The sequence below is a fragment of the Microcaecilia unicolor genome, chromosome 9, assembly GCF_901765095.1.
Source record: "Microcaecilia unicolor chromosome 9, aMicUni1.1, whole genome shotgun sequence".
Taxonomy (NCBI): domain Eukaryota; kingdom Metazoa; phylum Chordata; class Amphibia; order Gymnophiona; family Siphonopidae; genus Microcaecilia; species Microcaecilia unicolor.
The window spans coordinates 4,682,995-4,701,994 of NC_044039.1; the positions used below are offsets into that span (position 1 = coordinate 4,682,995).

At 48.1% G+C, this 19,000-nt stretch overlaps 1 protein-coding gene across 1 annotated transcript in view; it reads left to right on the top strand.

The window, feature by feature from the left end:
- DYRK4 (dual specificity tyrosine phosphorylation regulated kinase 4) overlaps positions 1-19,000 on the top strand; it is an 83,455-nt gene that overhangs the window by 42,290 nt on the left and 22,165 nt on the right. Inside the window, 2 exon segments of the mRNA XM_030214822.1 lie at positions 11,737-11,875; positions 17,017-17,098. Coding sequence (XP_030070682.1) covers positions 11,737-11,875; positions 17,017-17,098 — 221 coding nt within the window.

Consider the following 19,000-nt stretch of genomic DNA (forward strand, 5'->3'; position numbering starts at 1 on the left):
CATAATTCTACCCATGTAATCAGTGCTGCAGGTCCCATAATGCACCAGGATGAGGTTGGCAGAAATCCAGGACTAGCCAAAAGGTCTCCCTCCTGGAATGGGTAACTTGGCAGCTCGCAGTGCCTAGCACAGACTCTTCTAGGGACACTGGGATGCGCTGTGTGCTGGACAGTGGTATAGCAAGGGGGGCTGCCACCCGGGGCGGTTCGCCGTTGCACCCCCCCCCCCCGGGTGCAGCACGATGACCTCCCCCCCCGGCACATCAACACCCCCCCCCCCCGACCCAGTGCCTACCCTCCTCAACTCTGTCCAACCAGCTCCCACACCCTACCTTTGAAGAAATCTCAAAAGCCATGGCGAGGGGAGGCGCAGCGCCTCGCGCCTGCATGTAAAAGAATTGTGGATCGTCTCATTGGGCCTTCCCTCACTCTGTCTGTCCCGCCCTTGCGGAAATAGGAAGTTGCGTCAGCAGAGGGCGGGACAGACAGAGTGAGGGAAGGCCCAATGAGACGATCCACAATTCTTTTAAATGCAGGCGCGAGGCGCTGCGCCTCGCCTCGCCACGGCTTCCAAGATTTCTTTAAAGGTAGGGTGTGGGAGCTGGTTGGACAGAGTTGAGGAGGGTAGGCACTGGGTCGGGGGGGATGTCATCATACTGCACCTGGGGGGGGGGGGGTGCAACGGCGAACCGCCCCGGGTGGCAGCTCCCCTTGCTATGCCACTGTCCAGCACACAGCGCATCCCAGTATCCCTAGAAGAGTCTGTGCTAGGCACTGCGAGCTGCCAAGTTACCCATTCCAGGAGGGAGACATTTTGGCCAGTCCTGGATTTCTGCCAACCTCATGCTGGTTGGATGGAGCTGAGGGTAGGCACTGGGTCTGGGAGTGTTGATGTGCCGAGGGGGGGAGGGGGTGTCATCGTGCTGAACCGGGGGGGGGGGGGGAGCTGGCAGGGAGCACCCCCTTGAGCTGACACCCGGGGTGGACCACCCCCCCACCCCCCTTGCTACGCCACTGGTGCTGGATTCATATCACCAGGAACCAGAATGGTGTGTTGGCTCCACAGCTTCTCCAGGCTCTTCCTGTGCATAGAGTCCTCAGCAGGCTGCAGATTCTGGTATCCTATCCAGACTGCCCCAACTTGACATTTCGTTCTTTAGATTGTAAGCTCCTTTGAGCAGGGACTGTCCTTTAGTAGCACTCTAGAAATGTTAAGTAGTAGTAGTAAGGCAGAATTGGTGTGTAGAGCCTGAGCTCTTTCATTAAAACTTGGGGTCCATAGGTCAATTTTAGCAGACAATGGAAAAGGTGCCGGTACTCAGTACCCCCAAGTACCCCGCTCAAAAAAAGCCCTGGTGCTGGCTGGCTGGTAACAGGGCACGGCTGAGGGTAGTGTTCCCGCAGGGCCTGAAGGGAAAGGAAGATAAACAGTAGCAGGGAATCCCGGGAGAGTCCAGCTAACAGTGTTCCATGGTTTGCGAAATTCCCTGTCCTGGAAACCAACTTGAACCAGAGAGAGAGAGGAAAGTATCACTGAATCTGAGGTGTCAAACTCTTCTCAATGTTGGGCTGCATTACAAAAAAATTGTGCTTCATTCAGGTTGTCCAATGTTGCAGCCAAACAGAAGTCCGGGATATGTGCATGTATTGGCATGTTAAGTTATGTAGATTTTAAATATACTTTTAAAATGGTGTTTTTCCGGCATTTCTTATATGTCTAATTTACTTCACTTGGCCCCTCTTTTGGGTGGAAAAATGACCAGTACTGTGAAGGAAGAAGGAAGATGTAGTCTATGGGAAGGGGAGGGGGGACTTAAAAGGAAGAGAGTGCAGAAACAGAAGAAGGAAAGGAAAAGGATTGGAGGAGGGGGAAGAGAAAAGGGAAGTCCTGGGTTGTGGGGGGGAGATCTGGGACCAGGGAAAAAAGGCCAGTTCACTCAAATCACACCTGTTATGTGATCCCCTCATTTATACCTTACAGCACTTCTAATCTTCTCAGTTACTCTCTCCCCATCCCCCCCACCCCCCGCAAAAAAAAGAAACAACTGCCCATCTGGTCCCCTCCACTCACCTCATTCATTGTCTTAGCCCCCACCCTCATTCTGCCCCGATACAAGGAAGACGGAGAACAGGGACAGCACAGACCCCTCCTCTCAGCTTCCCAGGGGCAGTATTGTGATTTGCCCCACATGAGACATCACAGTACTTTGTGATTCTAAGCGTGACACTTCGGACCTGACAGCAGAGAAGGATGCAGCCAGAGCCCGAGGTGGGAGAAGGGGCAATTTTGGTCTGCTGCCCCGCCCTGCCATCTCAACACGCCACCACCTCGCCTCTCCACACCCACTGCTGCAGCAAATACCTTGGCTCGCGAGGGTCTCCAACCCCCGCCACCTGAAGCCTTTTCCAGCGTCGGTCTCCGGCGCCACCGCATCGCCTGCCCTGCTCTCTCTTTTCCCCCTCATGTACTGATGTACTCACTAAAAGGAGCGTGCGGGATGTGAGAGGGAAGAAAGAGCAGGGCAGGCAACGCAGTGGTGCCAGACACCAGCATCAAAACCAGGGGCCCAGAGGAAATCTGAGGGGGCCCGGCCCCCGTGGCCCCACATAGCTGTGCCACTGATAGAGCCTGAGACACTGCAGCGCCTCTCTCCCCCTAAGAAAGCAAGATTGACAGGGTGAAGAGGCGGAAGAGGACTGCCATGCTTCCAGCCTCTGGGACCCAGCAAGAACGATTTGTGCTTCTGCTGTCGGAACGGACACAGGGTGAGAAGGACAACTGTGGCCTCTGACCTTGTGGGTCTGATGGAGGGACTTGATCTAGAAGCAGGCCCAGAGCCATTTGTTTGAATTGGGAATCTTAAGCCAGGTTTAGCTGTGTCTGTTGTCTGTGTCCTTGTATCAGAATTGTATTTAACAGCAGAAATATACTGGCGCTTACTCTGAGTGTTAGGAAAACTCCCAGCGGAAGACTAAATACCACCAGGAACCCGGAAGTGGGTTCGCTTCATTCACCATGTGCGGCCATGCTGGAGATGGGCTCTTCTGCACCTCAAGCCATTAGGGCAGGGGATGTGGCAGAGGGAATGCCAGCCATTGTGCTGTGGTGACATCTGCTGGTCAGACTTGTGTGCGCATGAGGGCTGGATTTCTGAGAGAGCAGCAGTTTCTGGCACTCTGCCTAGTGATGACTTGGGAAGGGGGAGTGGAGGAGTAGTTTAATGGTTAATGCAGTTCCTTGTGACCCTCCATTGCCCTAGGGACAAAACTTAGATTGTGAGCCCACTAGGGACAGAGGAAGTGCCTGCGTGTAATGTGTACAGTGCTGTGTACGTCTAGGGAGATTTAAATATAAAGGCTCCCAGGTAATTGCAGTGTAGGGGTTGGTTATGGGTGAGCTGAAGAGAACTTCTGGAGCCTGGAGTGTTTTATGACATTTTAAATTAAAAACTTTTTAAATTGCAGCGTGTTTGATATAAAGGCTCATTGTCTTCATGTAATCTTAATTTAAGTCCTTTAAAGTTTGATTCGGATCCTGGCAGATGATTCTGCTGCCCCAGACGGCGTATGCTTTGACCGCTGGGGGGGGGGGGGTGGGGACTGTTCAGAAGGGCGCAGTGCATCTCTCACATGTGACCCTGCGTGTCTCTGCAGGACTAAATTCTCTGAGCTCGGTGGGGGGACGTGCAGTCTTCTGCATACACTCTCTGTCCTGAGGTAAGCAAGAGCCCCCCTGGGGCCCATTAGAGGCAGAGACCAGGTCCTTGGAATGCCTGCAACATTGTTCGACTAAGGCTCGTGGCCATGGAGCACGTGCAGTGTTCACATCTTTCTGGAAAAATAATCTCTGGGTCTGCTGAGGAGGCAGTCCGTGTACAGCAGAAATCAGATCCATTCACACAACCTCCTTTTTCCCACAGAACCAGAAAAAGCACATTTTGGCAGTTTTACAGATTGTAGTGAAGAGGAAGAATTAACTCTTGCTGTCCACAGCGCCTTTAATGCAAACTGTTCTGTAAAAGAGCTGTACAGGCTGTATGTCAGGGCAGGAGAGAGGGCTTAGTAGAGGTTAAGCACAGTTTGTTTCTCCCCAAATGATGTCTTTAGGGGAATAGAGAAGGACTCAGTAGATGTGCCCAGTATGTTTTTCTCAGACACTGAGGGGTGATTTTCAAGCTTCAGGTCCCATCCTCCAGCTCTTCAGTAAACAAGATTACCTTTAATATACAGTGAAACCTCGGTTTTCGTTGACGTCGGATTTTGTCGTTTTCGGTTATCGTCGATCTTTTTCGCAAAATTTTTGTCTCGGTTTTCGTCGGTCGCCTCGGAATTCGTCGGTAAATGCCATGTTAAATGTTCATTTATTGCTAGTGATTTGAGGGCGTGCGCAGGAGGTGGGTGTGTTTTACATCATGTGCGTTAATTGCATTGGCTGGCTGTTGGTGTGGAAGGCGTGGGATATTTCTAGTGCCACTCCCCCCTTCCCCTTGTTCCTGTTTACATTTGTTTAGCGTTATTGAAGGGCAGTAGCAGGAGGTGGGTGTGTTTAAGTGTGTGGGATCGTTAGAGAGAGGCTGGTGGAGGAGGTGTGTGTTGGAGATCTGTGAGGGCGGGACGGGATAGCGATTTGCGGATGTGGTGCGTTGTAAGTAGTTGCTGGTTGGGGACATGCACTGGGGGGTAGGCGGAGGTAAGCGGGGCAGGGGAATCTGGAGTCCTCTTGATCGGGGCGCTGATTTGCCCTTAGTAGCTTGTTGGCGCTGTTGCAGCCTGTTATAATATCTGAAGCGTTGTGTGACGTGCCGCATCATTTATTTATTTTATTTATTTATTTATTGCATTTGTATCCCACATTTTCCCACCTTTTTGCGGGTTCAGTGTGGCTTACAATATGAGTTGAATGTTGGAAATACAATTTGTTACAGATAGTTAGGGATTATATTATGCAGGGTTAAGCGAAACAATTGAGGTGTCGTTAAGGGATGTAATAATGGAACATAGGTATTGCAACTTTGGAAGGAAACAATGGTAGCTTAGGGGCGATAAAAAGACATGAAGTCATATGGTATATAACTTTCTATGAGTAAAGGTATGAGTGATGTGATAATACGGGAGTGGGAGTTCTGAGATGAATGTACGATGCATTAGTGAACAGTAAGTATGGACTTTATGTGTTTTGTTTTTTTCCGTAGACTTGTTCGAAAAGATGGGTCTTCAATAATCTGCGGAAGGAAGCTTGCTCGTTGGCTTTATATAGTAGGATTAGTCTTTTTATTCATTTAAAAGAATTTAAAATAAATTGCCTCGGTTTTCGTTGATTATTTTCGGACGAATTATCGACAAAAACCGAGGTTTCACTGTATAGGAAATATGATAGAAACAGAGAAAAATGTAGGCAGCTAAAGACCGAATGGTCTATCCAGTCTGCCCCTCCATGCCACCCACTCGCCCTATCACTCCCTTAGAGATCCTATCCACCTTATAATTGAAAGAGAAAAACGCCTAGATTTCGACCCAAATCGGGAGATAGACGTTGTATCTCACAAAAACGAATAAATCGGTATAATGGAAAGCCGATTTTGGACGTTTTCAACTGCACTCCATCGCGGAAGCGTACAAAGTTGACGGGGGCGTGTCGGAGGCGTGGCAAAGGTGGAACTGGGGCGTGGTTATCGGCCGAGGAGAGATGGGCGCCTTTCGCCGATAATGGAAAAAAAGTATGCGTTTGTAGCTAGAATTTAGGGCACTTTTCCTGGACCCTGTTTTTTCACAAATAAGGCCCCAAAAAGTGCCCTAAATGACCAGATTACCACCAGAGGGAATCGGGGATGACCTCCCCTGACTCCCCCAGTGGTCACTAACCCCCTCCCACCACAAAACATGATGTTTCACAACTTTTTATTTTCACCCTCAAATGTCATACCCACCTCCCTGGCAGCAGTATGCAGGTCCCTGGAGCAGTTGTTAGGGGGTGCAGTGGACTTCAGGCAGGTGGACCCAGGCCCATCCCCCCTACCTGTTACAATTGTGCTGCTTAATGCTTATTAGTCGTCCAACCCCCCCAAACCCACTGTACCCACATGTAGGTGCCCCCCTTCACCCCTTAGGGCTATAGTAATGGTGTAGACTTGTGGGCAGTGGGTTTTGAGGGGGTGCCCGGTTGGTGTCCTGGCATGTGAGGGGGACCAGTGCACTACGACTCCTGGCCCCTCCCACGAACAAATGCCTTGGATTTATTCGTTTTTGAGCTGGGCGCTTTCATTTTCCATTATCACTGAAAAACAAAAACGCCCAGCTCACAAATTGTCGAATAAAACATGGACGTCTATTTTTTTCGAAAATACGGTTCAGTCCGCCCCTTCACGGACCCGTTCTCGGAGATAAATGCCCATGGAGATAGATGTTTTGGTTCAATTATGCCCCTCCACGTACTTTGTCCCAAACTCTCTTGAATTCAGATACTGTTTTTGTCTCCACCACTTCCACTGGAAAGACCATTCCACAAATTCACCACCCTTTCCGTGAAGACGTATTTCCTCAGGTTACTTCTGAGTCTTTTCCCTTTCCCCTTCATCCTATGCCCTCTCGTTCCAGAGTTTCCTTTCAATTGAAAGAGACTGGCTTCCTGTGCGTTTATGCAATGTGGAGGTATTTAAATGTCTCTATCAAATCTCCCCTCTCCCACTTTTCTTTCAGTGTATACATATTCAGATTTTTAAGTCTGTCCCTATACGCTTTATGACAAAGACCACTAACCATTTTAGTAACTGACCTCTGGACCAACTCCATCCTGTTTATATCTTTTTGAAGGTGTCAGTCTCCGAAATTGTACACAATATTCTAAATGAGATCTCACCAGAGTCTTATACAGGAGTATCATCACCTCCTTTTTCCTTCTGGCCATTCCTCTGCCTAATCACCCAGGCAATCCTTCTAGCTTTCTCCTTTGCTACCTGTTTGGCCACTTTAAGATCATCACATGCAGTCACTCCCAAGTTCCGCGTCTCTTTCCGCACAGTATGATTAGTGGTTTCTTTTTCTTTCCTCTGAGAGGAGCAGATTAAAAATAAAATACAAAGGACCTGTGTGATGAAACAGTGAGCTTTCAGGCCTGTGAACTGTAAATAAATAATTTCATGAAATTGTATTTCTTTTAATTGGCCAGCAGATGGCACTTGTTCTCAGTTTTAAAGCTGTTGCAGGACAGATTACTTTCTCTTTTCCAATTTAGCCTTGAGAAAAGGAGAACTTGCAGTACCATTGTCCAGATACTTTCAAAGGCTGGTGCTCTGGGCTATAATTGGTTCTGGATTTCAAATCTAGCCTGGAGGTACTGGATTTTTCTTTAGTCTCAGTGTGAGGGTACAGAGGAGAAACATCTCTGACCTGAGATCCTTTTCAAGGTTTGTGAACAGTTAAGTTCCTGAAATCCCCAAGTGCAACCCAGGTAGTAACAAATGTTTAGATAGTTTTATAGTTGATCCATATTCAGTTACCTGTTATTGTTTGCTGATTTCACCCTTTTCTATTCACTGTTCAAGTTCTGTGATAATAAACCTATGCTTTATTAGTTCTGCTGTCCTGGACTGACTAAGAATCCTGGTTTGTGTATTTTGGGTCTGTGGGTGCTTTCTAGCAGCTGTGAGACCTTCTGGAGTGTGGTCCCAGTATCCTAGAAATCATCGGGCAATAACCTGAGAGTGGGAGACTAGCCCAGAGGCAAGTGGAACCCCAGTTGGTGGGAGGAGGGTGCTAGTATAGAACATATGCCCAGGTGCAGGTGGGCCTGAGCAGTGCTACTACTACTACTATTTAGCATTTCTACAGCGCTACAAGGCGTACGCAGCGCTGCACAAACATAGAAGAAAGACAGTCCCTGCTCAAAGAGCTTACAATCTAATAGAACAGACCCTCCAGGTGGCTGCAGGGTTAACCCCAGGCAGGTGCTAGGCGTTCTGTGACAACCTGATTTTCAAAAATTACGTGTTTGTTGAGTGATTAGGTAAAGTGGTGTGGTGGCCATGTTAGTCCACTTCTAAAGGTAATAAATAGAAACAAAACAGAAAAGAAAAGAAAATAAGATGAAACATTTTTGATTGGACTAACATAATACAAATGTCTGTTCTGAAGAAGTTGTTACCTTCAAAAATTAATCAAAAAATGTATTAAGTTAGTCCAGTAAATCTTGGTCAGCAGTTCCTATTATTATTATTACTTTTGGGGGGGGGGGGGAGTGGGGATTGAGCATATTTTCCAGTGCCTAGGTTATTTGTAATATTGTACCAAAGAGTGATGGTATGATTTTTGTTTTAAATGGCACGTTTAAGTGTTATTTGTTGAAACTGCTGTGTTGTTCTGGTTTTTTTTTAAAAAGTCCGATAAAAAAGGTATCATCTTATTTTCTTTTCTCTGTTTTCTTTCATTTATATTTATTACCTTGATTGCTTTTGAAACTCTTTTGATATGAGCCTGGTGGTTCCACTCTGACAGTATACGATTAGCAGATTGGGAGCAGGCGCACCCAAAATTGATGCACTCATGATGTGACTGGCGGGGATCATCAAGCCCAACCAGCTGAAGACTACCACCTCCAGCGGCCAGAACTGCTTCCAAGCGGCAGTGCCAGCACCGGGCCTCCCTGCACATGCTCAGTTTCCATGCATGTTTGGTGGTGGCAGCCCAGGGGTCTTGCTGCTGACTTTCGAGGTTGGAAAGAGTTCTGGACACCAGAGGAGGTTTTCTTGCGTGGCGGAGCTTAGAGATCACACCCCCTGCTCAGGTATTTATAGTCTGAGTTGGAAGGGGGCGGTAGAGAGTCTACCCGTTCCACTGCACTCGTTTTATAGACTTCTATCAAATCTCTCCTCTCGCGTCTTTTGCCCAAGCTGAAGAGCTCCAGCCGCTTTAGCCTTTCCTCATAAGGAAATCGTCCCATCCCCTTTCTCATTTTCGTCGCCCTTCTCTGCACCTTTTCTAATTCCACTATATCTTTTTTGAGATGCGGCGACCAGAATTGAACACAATTGGAGACGCGATACAAAGGCATTATAACGTCCTCATTTTTGTTTTCCATTCCTTTCCTAATAATACCTAACATTCTATTTGCTTTCTTAGCCGCCGCCGCACACTGAGCAGAGTGATGAAATCCCCCTAATTTTATCAGGCAGAGAACACTAGGAAAAAGAATCAGATCTCAAAATGGGCTAAATGATGAAGATTAATTGAAGCAGAGACCACTTTGGGCTTGACTTTTATATCCGATGCTGATGTCAGAAGTCCACAGAGATGCCTATTTTTATGCCTAGATTATAAAGTTATATAGGCACTTTTGTGCCTTTATAAAAAATAGACTCCCAGAACCAACCCCCAACCGTTTGCGCAAATGCCGTCTCCTGTTCTCATTCTGATCTCCTTGGGTTTTCTTGGGGGAAGGTAAACAGCTGTAGTGCGGCAGACAGACACCACCTGCTGGCCAAACAGGGAAAATGTGTCATCAAGCAACATTACAAATCACAAGCATGAAAGTCCCCTGTTTTACCACAAAAAATGTTCAGATTGGCCTGCAAGGCCGTTTTTATCAATTGGAGAGAATTGGAGGCCCCCCCCCCTCCCCAATTTGACTCAGTGGTATAGTTTGTTATATACCATGAAGGTAATGGAATATTTGCGAGTGGGTCGCAGTCAGCTTGCAAGATTAAAAAGATGTCAGGCAATATGGGAGTCACTTTGATTGGCTATACCCCCTAGGGCAGTGATGGCGAACCTTTCAGAGACCGAGTGCCCAAACAGCAACCCAAAATCTAATTATTTATCGCAAAGTGCCAACAGGGCAATTTAACAGGTGGTGCATTCTCCCCTCCCTCTCCCCCCTGTCCCCCTCCCTCCGCCTCCGAGTTCCAGGCTCCCCTCCCTCCCTCTGCCTCTGAGTTCCAGGGCCCTCCTTCCCAGTTCCAGGGTCCCTCCTCCCTCCCTTCCAGTTCCAGGCCCCCTCCCTCCAAATTTTAAAAGTCATCTATCTTACCTCGTCGGGGTTAGGGCGGCAGCAGCGGTAAAAAGCATGCAGGAAACAGGAAATGAGGGCGGGACCAGAGCTGAGAGAGAGAAGGGAAAACGGAACTAAGCACCGACAAGGTAAAATAGATGACTTTTAAAATTTGGAGGGGGGGCCTGGAACTCGAAGGGAGGAGGGAATGAACTTCCGGTGGGTGAGGCGACGGCGCGCGTGCCAACAGAGAGGGCTCTGCTTGCTCTCTCTGGCATGCGTGCCATAGGTTCGCCATTGCTGCCCTAGGGCTTGTAGTTGGGTTCTCAATGTGAATCCATAAGTAACCTAACAACCCCTGGTGCCCATTTTCTGTTATTGCTTTGCCTGCTGTTTATATTCCTGGTTTGGGTGTAATTGACCACACCGAACTGGGATGTGGTAGTTAATTGCTCACTCACTTGAAGGTAAAGCACAGAGGGAGGGACAGAGTTGAAGGGGGAGTGGGGGATGGGGTACATAAAATAAAAGATACTTAAATTCAGTGTTGCCAGGTGGAAAATTTTTTTCCCACCCAAACGAGCCCAAATCCAGCCCAAAACCCGCCCAAACTCAAACCCCACCCCTGACACCCCCACCCCCGCGTCATCACCCCCGCCCCCGCCGTCATCAACCCCGCCCCCGCCGTCACCGGCCCCGCCCAACACGTCACTAACCCCGCCCAAAACGTCACTAACCTCGCCCCCCGCAGCCGAAAAAACCGCCCGAAAAACCGCGGAAAAGAAAAAAAAGAAGCCCAAAAAACCGCGACCCGCCGCGGGCAAAAATTTCCCGCGGCGGGTCGCGGAAAACTGCCCAATTGGGCGGTAAAACCGCCCACCTGGCAACACTGCTTAAATTGTTGTTTTCTACCCAGCTGTAAGTGCTGTTCTTAGCTGACACTGACATGATGTGGCTTTTTTTTTTAACATTGTACCTTATTTTCAATAAAAATAAAAATGTGTGGAGGAATAGTCTAATGGTTACTGTGGTGGCCTGAGAACCTGGGGACCTGGGTTCAATTCCCACTGGGGAAGGGGGTAGCCTAGTGGCTAATGCAGCGGACCTTGATCCTGGGGAACTGGGTTCAATTCCCACTGCAGCTCCCTGTGATTCTGGGCAAGTCACTTAACCTCCATTGCCCCAGGTACAGATAAGTACCTGTGTATACTATGTAAACTGCTTTGAATGTAGTTGCAAAAACCACAAAAAGGTGGTATATCAAGTCCCATTTCCCTTTCCCTATTTGAGATTCTACACAGAATGCTGTTAATGGAGGAGTAGCCTAGTGGTTAGTGCAGCTGACCCTGATCCTGGGGAACTGGGTTCAATTCCCACTGCAGCTCCCTGTGATCCTGGGCAAGTCACTTAACCACCATTGCCCCAGGTACACAAACAGATTGTGAGCCCAGTAGGGACAGAGAAAGTAACTGCATAGAATATGTAAACCAATGTGGTTGTACCACAGAAAGTCAGTATAATCCTTTAAAATGAAAAGAAAATGATCGCTGTAAAGATGTATTTATTGTTACCACATAAGGTGGAGTAGAAATTTTATAAAGAAATGAAGGAATGTTAACTTCCAGGAATGCAAAGACCCCCTTCTGCAGTATTTTCTTGCTCACACAGTTCTGGGTTAAACTCCCGAGATCTTTGAAATGCTAACAGCTCTCTCTCTCTCTCTCTGTCTCTCTCTTTCTTCCTGTGTTTCTGCAGCTTAAATCTGTATGAATTGATCAAAAAGAACAACTTCCAGGGTTTCAGCCTAGCGCTGGTTCGCAGATTCACCTACTCAATACTGAAGTGCTTACAACTGCTGTATCGAGAAAGAATCATCCACTGTGACCTGAAACCTGTGAGTTCAGTGTCTTGTGTGCCCCGCTGTGTGCTGGTCTTCCAACTTGCGCTCTCACATAAACCTGACAGAAACACCGTGTGGGACCTACATTTTTTTTTACTGTGCTATGTCTCAAGCAGTGCCTTCCTGAGGGTACTGTGGTGGCAGGTGCATCATCCTGTTGAATAGCCATAATTTGCTAGGGCTCACTTCAGTTGCAGTCCCGTTGACACAGTCATGCACTCCAGATTGTTGGGTTATGCTCGTCTACAGGCAGAAGGAGACTGGAATGGATCAAATTGGGGGGGGGGGGTGCGCTATATTTTAAAGAGAGAATTGAGTCAAACAAAATAAACATTCTGTATGAAACAAATTGCAGCTTAGAATCCTTATGGATAGAAATTCCATGTGTGAAGGGAAGGAGTATTCTGGTAGGGCTCTACTACCATCCGCCAAGACAGAACGAACAGACAAATGAAGAAATGTTTGCAGAAATTAGAAAAGCTGGCAGATTGGGCAACAGTATAATAATGGGTGATTATTGACTGGATAAATGTTACATCAGGGAGTGCTAGGGAGGTAAATATTCCTAGGCGTAATAGATGACTGCTTCTTGGAGCAACTGGTCCGGGAACCGACAAGTGGGGGGGGGGGGGGAGCTATTTTAGATCTAGTCCTTAGTAGAATGCAGGGCATAGTACGAGAGGTAATGGTGTTGGCTCTGCTGAGAAAACAGTGATCATGACATGATCAAATTTGAGCTGATATCTGGAGTGGTCACAAAGGAAATCTTCTGTAGCACCACTGAATTTTCGAAAGTGTGACTGTGATAAAAATGAGGAAAATGGTTAAAAAGAAGCTAAAAGGATCAGCTGCTAAGGTTAGGACTTTAAATCAGGCATGGAAGTTGTTTAAAACAGGGGCATAGTTACGTGGGGCCCAGGCCCCCCATTCACTGCTCAGGCCCCCTGCACCCATGCCTCAGGTATCGCTAGTTGCTTTGCCGGCAAGCAACCCCTCCTCCACATGCACTCCGGCACTTCTCTCCCTTCCCTCTCGCGATCTGGTTTCTGAAACCTTCCTGTGCCCACCCCCAGCACTGCAATCCTCTGACTTTTAGCAGGGATGGAGATCAAAGCAGCCTCCTATCCATCCTGCCAGCCCTAGAAGCTTTCCCTCTGTGTAACGTCCTGTTCCTGAGGTGGGGCTCTACTGAGGAAAACCTTCTGGGGCTGGCTGAAGGGAAGGCTGCTTTGATTGTCGACATCCGCTGCTAAAAGGCAGAGGATTGCAGAGAGGGGGCGGGCAGAGCATGGGAAAGGATGTCGGACCACAGGGTAGGGATTGAAAAGAATTGCCAGGCTTCTTCACTCCCTCTCTCTCCCCTACCCATCCTCCACCATGCAGCACCTTTCCTTTCTCTTGGTGCTTCTTCCGTAGGGCGGTGGTACTAAAGTGAGAGAGTAAGCGTGTGTTGCCTTGCCTCCCACCTTTAATGTAATAGAAGCCTTGAGACCCCTCCCCCACTGACGGTGGCTGCCAGTATTTTCACTTGTGCTGACTTTAACACCCCCTCTCTTCCTTGCAGCTCCTTTTGAACCCTGGTGGTGGTCTGGTCACATCAATCAAGTGAAGGGGCTGGGCTGGGAGGAGCTCTGTAGAAACCTTTGCTTTCTTTCAAGGTTCCTGACAGGAAAGTTAAAGACGCGCGGCATGCGCTACTTCCTCAGGAAGCTCCACCCCCTCAGAGAGCGAGAGAGAGAGGACCAAGGAGGTTTATATTTGAGGGGGTGGAAGTGCCAGAGAAAGTAGCAGTATGTAGAGTCAGGGTCTCACCGAATGGAGAAGGCACCAAGAGAAAGGAAAGATACTGCATGATGGGGGGTGGGAAGGGGAGAGACAGAGTAGGATATGTCCGGATTTGCCCGGACATGTCCTCTTTTTGAGGACATGTCTGGGCAACCGGGCGGGTTTTGCCAATTTGCCCGTGTGTCCATAGGATAAACGGGCAGATTACTAGCCCTCCCCTCCCCTTACCTACTACTGCCCTGGTGGTCTAGTGACCTCTTCCGCCTTTAGGGGCAGGAAAGAGCCCCCTCTTTCCTGCCCGGAGCGCTGCCCTGCATGCTTCCTTCCTGTTGCTGATTGCGGCGCCAATTCAAAATGGCCGCCAAGAGTTGAAGTGACCTCACAAGACTTCAACTCTCAGTGGCAGCGCTCCGGGCAGGAAAGAGGGGGCTCTTTCCTGCCCTGAATAGGTCACTAGATGGGGGTGACGGGGAGGGGGGGTGACGGGGTGTGTGACAGGGGGAGAGGAAAATGTGACAGGGGCGGAGCGAGGGCGTGAAAGGGGGTGGGGTGGGGTGTGTGGTGGGGCATGTGTCCTCCTTTTTGGGGGACAAAATATGGGAACCCTAAGACAGAGGGGTGAGAGAGGTAAAAGGGTTATAGATGAGGGAAGGAACGTTGGACTGGAGAGACTCAAAATAACGGCAATACTTGATTGGGGTGAGAAAGAGACAGAGGTGGACTGGTGCAAGAGATGGCTGGGATGGAAGAGAGAGAGACAGAGGCAATACTGAATGAGGGATGGGAGAGAGACAGTAAATGATGGGTGGGGGAGAGAGAGAGAGATAGGTGCTTACTGCATAAGAGAGAAGGGAGAGATGGGAGGAGAGAGAAAGAAAGGCAGTGCTGGGTGGGATAGAGAGAGAAAGGAGAGCAATCATGCATAGGAAGGAGAGAGAGAGATGCTGGTGTGGAGGGAGAGACAGTGGCATTGCTGCATGCCAGAAGCAGAGACAGGGGCAATGGTGGATGGCAGGGGTAGAGAGAGAGAGAAAATGCTGGATGTTGGGGCATGGCGGTAGAAAGAGCCTGAATATCGGGGGGTGGAAAGTAAGGAGAGATTAGCTGGCAGGGGGGGGAGAGAGGAAAGAGTAAAAAAAACTGGGGAATAAGGAATGGGAATGGGGGGCTGGGATGAAGGGACAGTTGAGTCCTTTTCATCACACGAAGACAAAGAACACAGCAAGGCTATGGTCGGGCCCAAGAATGGGTGTCTGTGCCAGAGATCGTCTGATTGCACCAGGTACAGCTCTTAAAGCCATTGGGAGCTTTAGAGAACATGGACGGAAGAACTTCTGATGCTAAATGAAAAGACGCGACGGCGCCTGAAAAGAGCAAGGCACCAGGGAAAAAAGACGGGAAAGACCCGACCAGAGACCAGGCCTAAACGCGGCCTAGTGGACGGAAAATAAAGGAAAAATTGGACAAATTAAACTAAAAAGATACGAGAAGAGAGGAAAAAACAAACGCCTGAAAAGGTACAGTGAAAAAAAAACAAAACATTGAAAACACACCGAAAGGCACAAAAAACAGACCGGACGTGAAGAGAAGTCGCAAACACAGTCTTCTCACCACGGTAAGAAAAAGAACTGCGGTAAGTAACTGTGCCTGAGCGGTGGGTGGGAAAGCACCCATGCATGCGCTACGCTCCACAAAAGCTCTTTTGGCTTGTCATAAAGCCCGGACTGGGCAGTGCTGCGCTGCGTTATCCGCTTGTGAGAATATAAGCCCTGCTGTCCTCTGAAAATACCTGCTACAGATAAGTAACTTCGCTTTATTCTCCCAATTTTCAGCTCTCCTTGCTGTTGTATTTAATGTATCAGTGCGATATTTGCACATGGCTCTCTTCCTGATTCACTTTGACTGAAAATAAGGGGTGTGTTTAAGTAAAAGACACTTGGAAAACATATCGCCATCGTCCCAGGTGTTAAGGAAAAGCCATACCAAGAGAGGGGCTCATAATGATTATATTAATATGATAGGAAGCAGAGGGTAGGATTGAATGGTCAGTATTCTCAATGGAGAAGGGTAGTTAGTGGGGTCCCTCAGGGGTCTGTGCTGGGACCGCTGATTTTTAACATATTTATAAATGGCCTAGAGATGGGAGTAACTAGTGAGGTAATTAAATTCACAGATGACACAAAGTTATTCAGGGTCATCAAGTCGCTGGAGGAGTGTGAAAGATTACAGGAGAACCTCGCGAGACTGGGGGATTGGGCGTCCAAGTGGCCAATGAAGGTCAGTGTTGACAAGTGCAAAGTGATGCAAGTGAATTACAGCTATGTCATGCAAGGTTCCACGTTAGGAGTTACAGACCTAGAAAGGGATCTGGGAGTCTATCGCTCCATGGTGCGACCGCACCTCGAATATTGTGTCCAAGTCTGGTCGCCGCATCTCAAAAAAGATATAAAGGAATTGGAGAAGGTGCAGAGAAGGGCGACAAAAATGATAAAAGGGATGGAATGACTTCCCTATGAGGAAAGGCTGAGAAGGTTAGGGCTCTTCAGCTTGGAGAAAAGGCGGCTGAGGGGTGATATGATAGAAGTCTACAAGATAATGAGCGGAGTAGAGCGGACAGATGTGAAGCGTTTGTTTACACTTTCAAACAATAATAGAACCAGGGGGCACAAGATGAAGCTAGAATATGGTAGATTTAAAACAAATAGGAGAACGTTTTTCTTTACTCAGCGTGTAGTTGGACTCTGGAACTCGTTGCCGGAGAATGTGGTGGCAGCAGCTGGCCTTACAGAGTTTAAAGGGGGTTTGGACAGATTCCTGAAGGAAAAGTCCATTGAACATTATTAAAAACATTTAAAAAAAAATTTTTTTTTTTTTTGGAGGGGGGGGGGGGGGGGGGGGGGGGGGGGGGGGGGGGGGGGGGGGGGGGGGGGGGGTTGCCGGGTTCTTGAAGCCTGGATTGACCGCTGTCGGAGACAGGATGCTGGGCTTGATGGACCCTTGGTCTTTTCCCAATATGGCGGTGCTTATGTGCTTATAGCAAGCAGAGTGGTCTACATTTTTGTCTCCTTTAAGTCTATCCCCCCCCCTGATTACTAAGCTGGGTGACAATGTGTTGGTATTAGCGCACAACAGGCGCTAGCACAGCGTAGTAAACAAGAGGGTTATGTTTGTGCTCTGTCGCCCTCTTGTGGCAGTGATGTCTAGAGGTGACTGTCACTGGCAGGTTACGCCTTGAGTGATTGCAGGCTTCTGTCGAGTTCTCCCTCTTGTGCAATGGCTGGAGCATCAGTTATCTTTTTCCATGTGGTGTTTTACAAATTTCTTCCTCTCTTTTTTTTTTCTTTTTCCAGGAAAACATTTTACTCTCCCAGAAGGGTCAAGTTGCGTTGAAAGTTATTGACTTTGGATCCAGCTGCTACGAACACCAAAGAGGTCTGCAATGCTTAAAAAAGAATGAGATAACTCATGTTGCCTTCGCTGTTCCTTAATGTGCTTTACTTGTGTTGCTCTGAATTGGAAGGACACATAGAGGGGCATAATCGAACGGGGCGCCCAAGTTTTCCTGGGGCCGTCCTCGCAGGATGGCACCGTGAAGGGGCGGGGAACCCCGTATTATCGAAACAAGATGGCCGTCCACCTTTCCTTTCGATAATACGGTCGGAGGCGCCCAAATCTTGACATTTAGGTCGTCCCTAGAGATGGTCGTCCTTAGACTTGGTCATTTCTGATTTTCGGCGATAAGGGAAACTAAGGACGCCCATCTCAGAATCGACCAAATGCAAGCCCTTTGGTCATGGGAGGAGCCAGCATTCGTAGTGCACTGGTCCCCCTGGCATGCCAGGACACCAACCGGGCACCCTAGGGGGCACTGCAATGGACTTCATAAAAAGCTCCCAGGTACATAGCTCCCTTACCTTGTGTGCTGAGCCCCCCAACCCCCCCCCCAAAACCCACTACCCACAACTGTATACCACTACCATAGCCCCTACGGGTGAAGAGCACCTAGATGTGGATACAGTGGGTTTGTGGTGGGTTTTGGAGGGTTCATAATTACCACCACAAGTATAACAGGTGTGTGGGGGGGGGGGGGGGGGGGGGGATGGGCCTGGGTCCGCCTGCCTGAATTGCACTGCACTCACTAAAACTGCTCCAGGTACCTGCATACTGCTTCGATGGACCTGAATATGACATTTGAGGCTGGCACAAAATATTTTTACTCACTATAATAAACTTGGATTCAAAATAATATTTTTTTTTTATATATGCACTTTAAAATGCTATAAATATTATGAAGTGTTTTAAATGTGCTCAGACCATAATAAATTACAAAAAATCAGGAAGAACATTTTTAAACTATTTTTTTTGAGGATGGGAGGGGGTTAGTGACCACTGGGGGAATAAGGGGAGGTCATCCCCAATTCCCTGCGGTGGTTATCTGGTCAGTTTGGGCACCTTTTCGTGGTTTGGTCGTAACAAAAAAAAGGACCAAGTAACGTCGTCCAAGTGCTCGTCAGGGACGCCCTTTTGTTTTCGATTATAGGTCGAGGACGCCCATGTGTTAGCCATGCCCAGGTCCCGCCTTCGCTACGCCCCCGGGAACTTTGGTCATCCCCGTGACAGAAAGCAGTTGGGGACGCCCAAAATCGGCTTTCAATTATGCCGATTTGGGTGACCCTGGGAGAAGGACGCCCATCTTCCGATTTGTATCGAAAGATGGGTGTCCTTGTCTTTCGAAAATAAGCCTGATAGTCCCTTTGATTTCTACTATTGTAGTTTCTTTGGTATCCCTCCCATCCAGCTCTGTGGCATTTGCCTGAAGTTGGCAGGTACCTGAGTCTCTGTTTCACATTTAATGGATCAATATTCAAAAGAGTAACTGAGCAGCAGAAGCTCCTGCTGGGTTAAATGTTTATGTTTATTAAAGCTGTTACTTAAGATCAGAGCAGTTTACAATAGAATAATAAGCAAATAAGATGCAATGAAATGAAGCATAAATAATATTAAATAAAATTAAAGTAAATAAAGGAACACCATTCATTGATAAGAAAGAAAAGTTACACTGAAACTAAAGAAACATAAACTATTTAACTAGATACAGTAACAATAAAATTAAAAATAAAATAAATACTACTACTACGACTTAACATTTCTAGAGCGCTACTAGGGTTACGCAGCGCTGTACAATTTAACAAAGAGAGACAGTCCCTGCTCAAAGAGCTTACAATCTAATAGACAAGTGAACGGTCGGTCCGATAGGGGCAGTCAAATTGGGGCAGTCTGGATTCACTGAACGGTAAGGGTTAGGTGCCGAACGCAGCATTGAAGAGGTGGGCT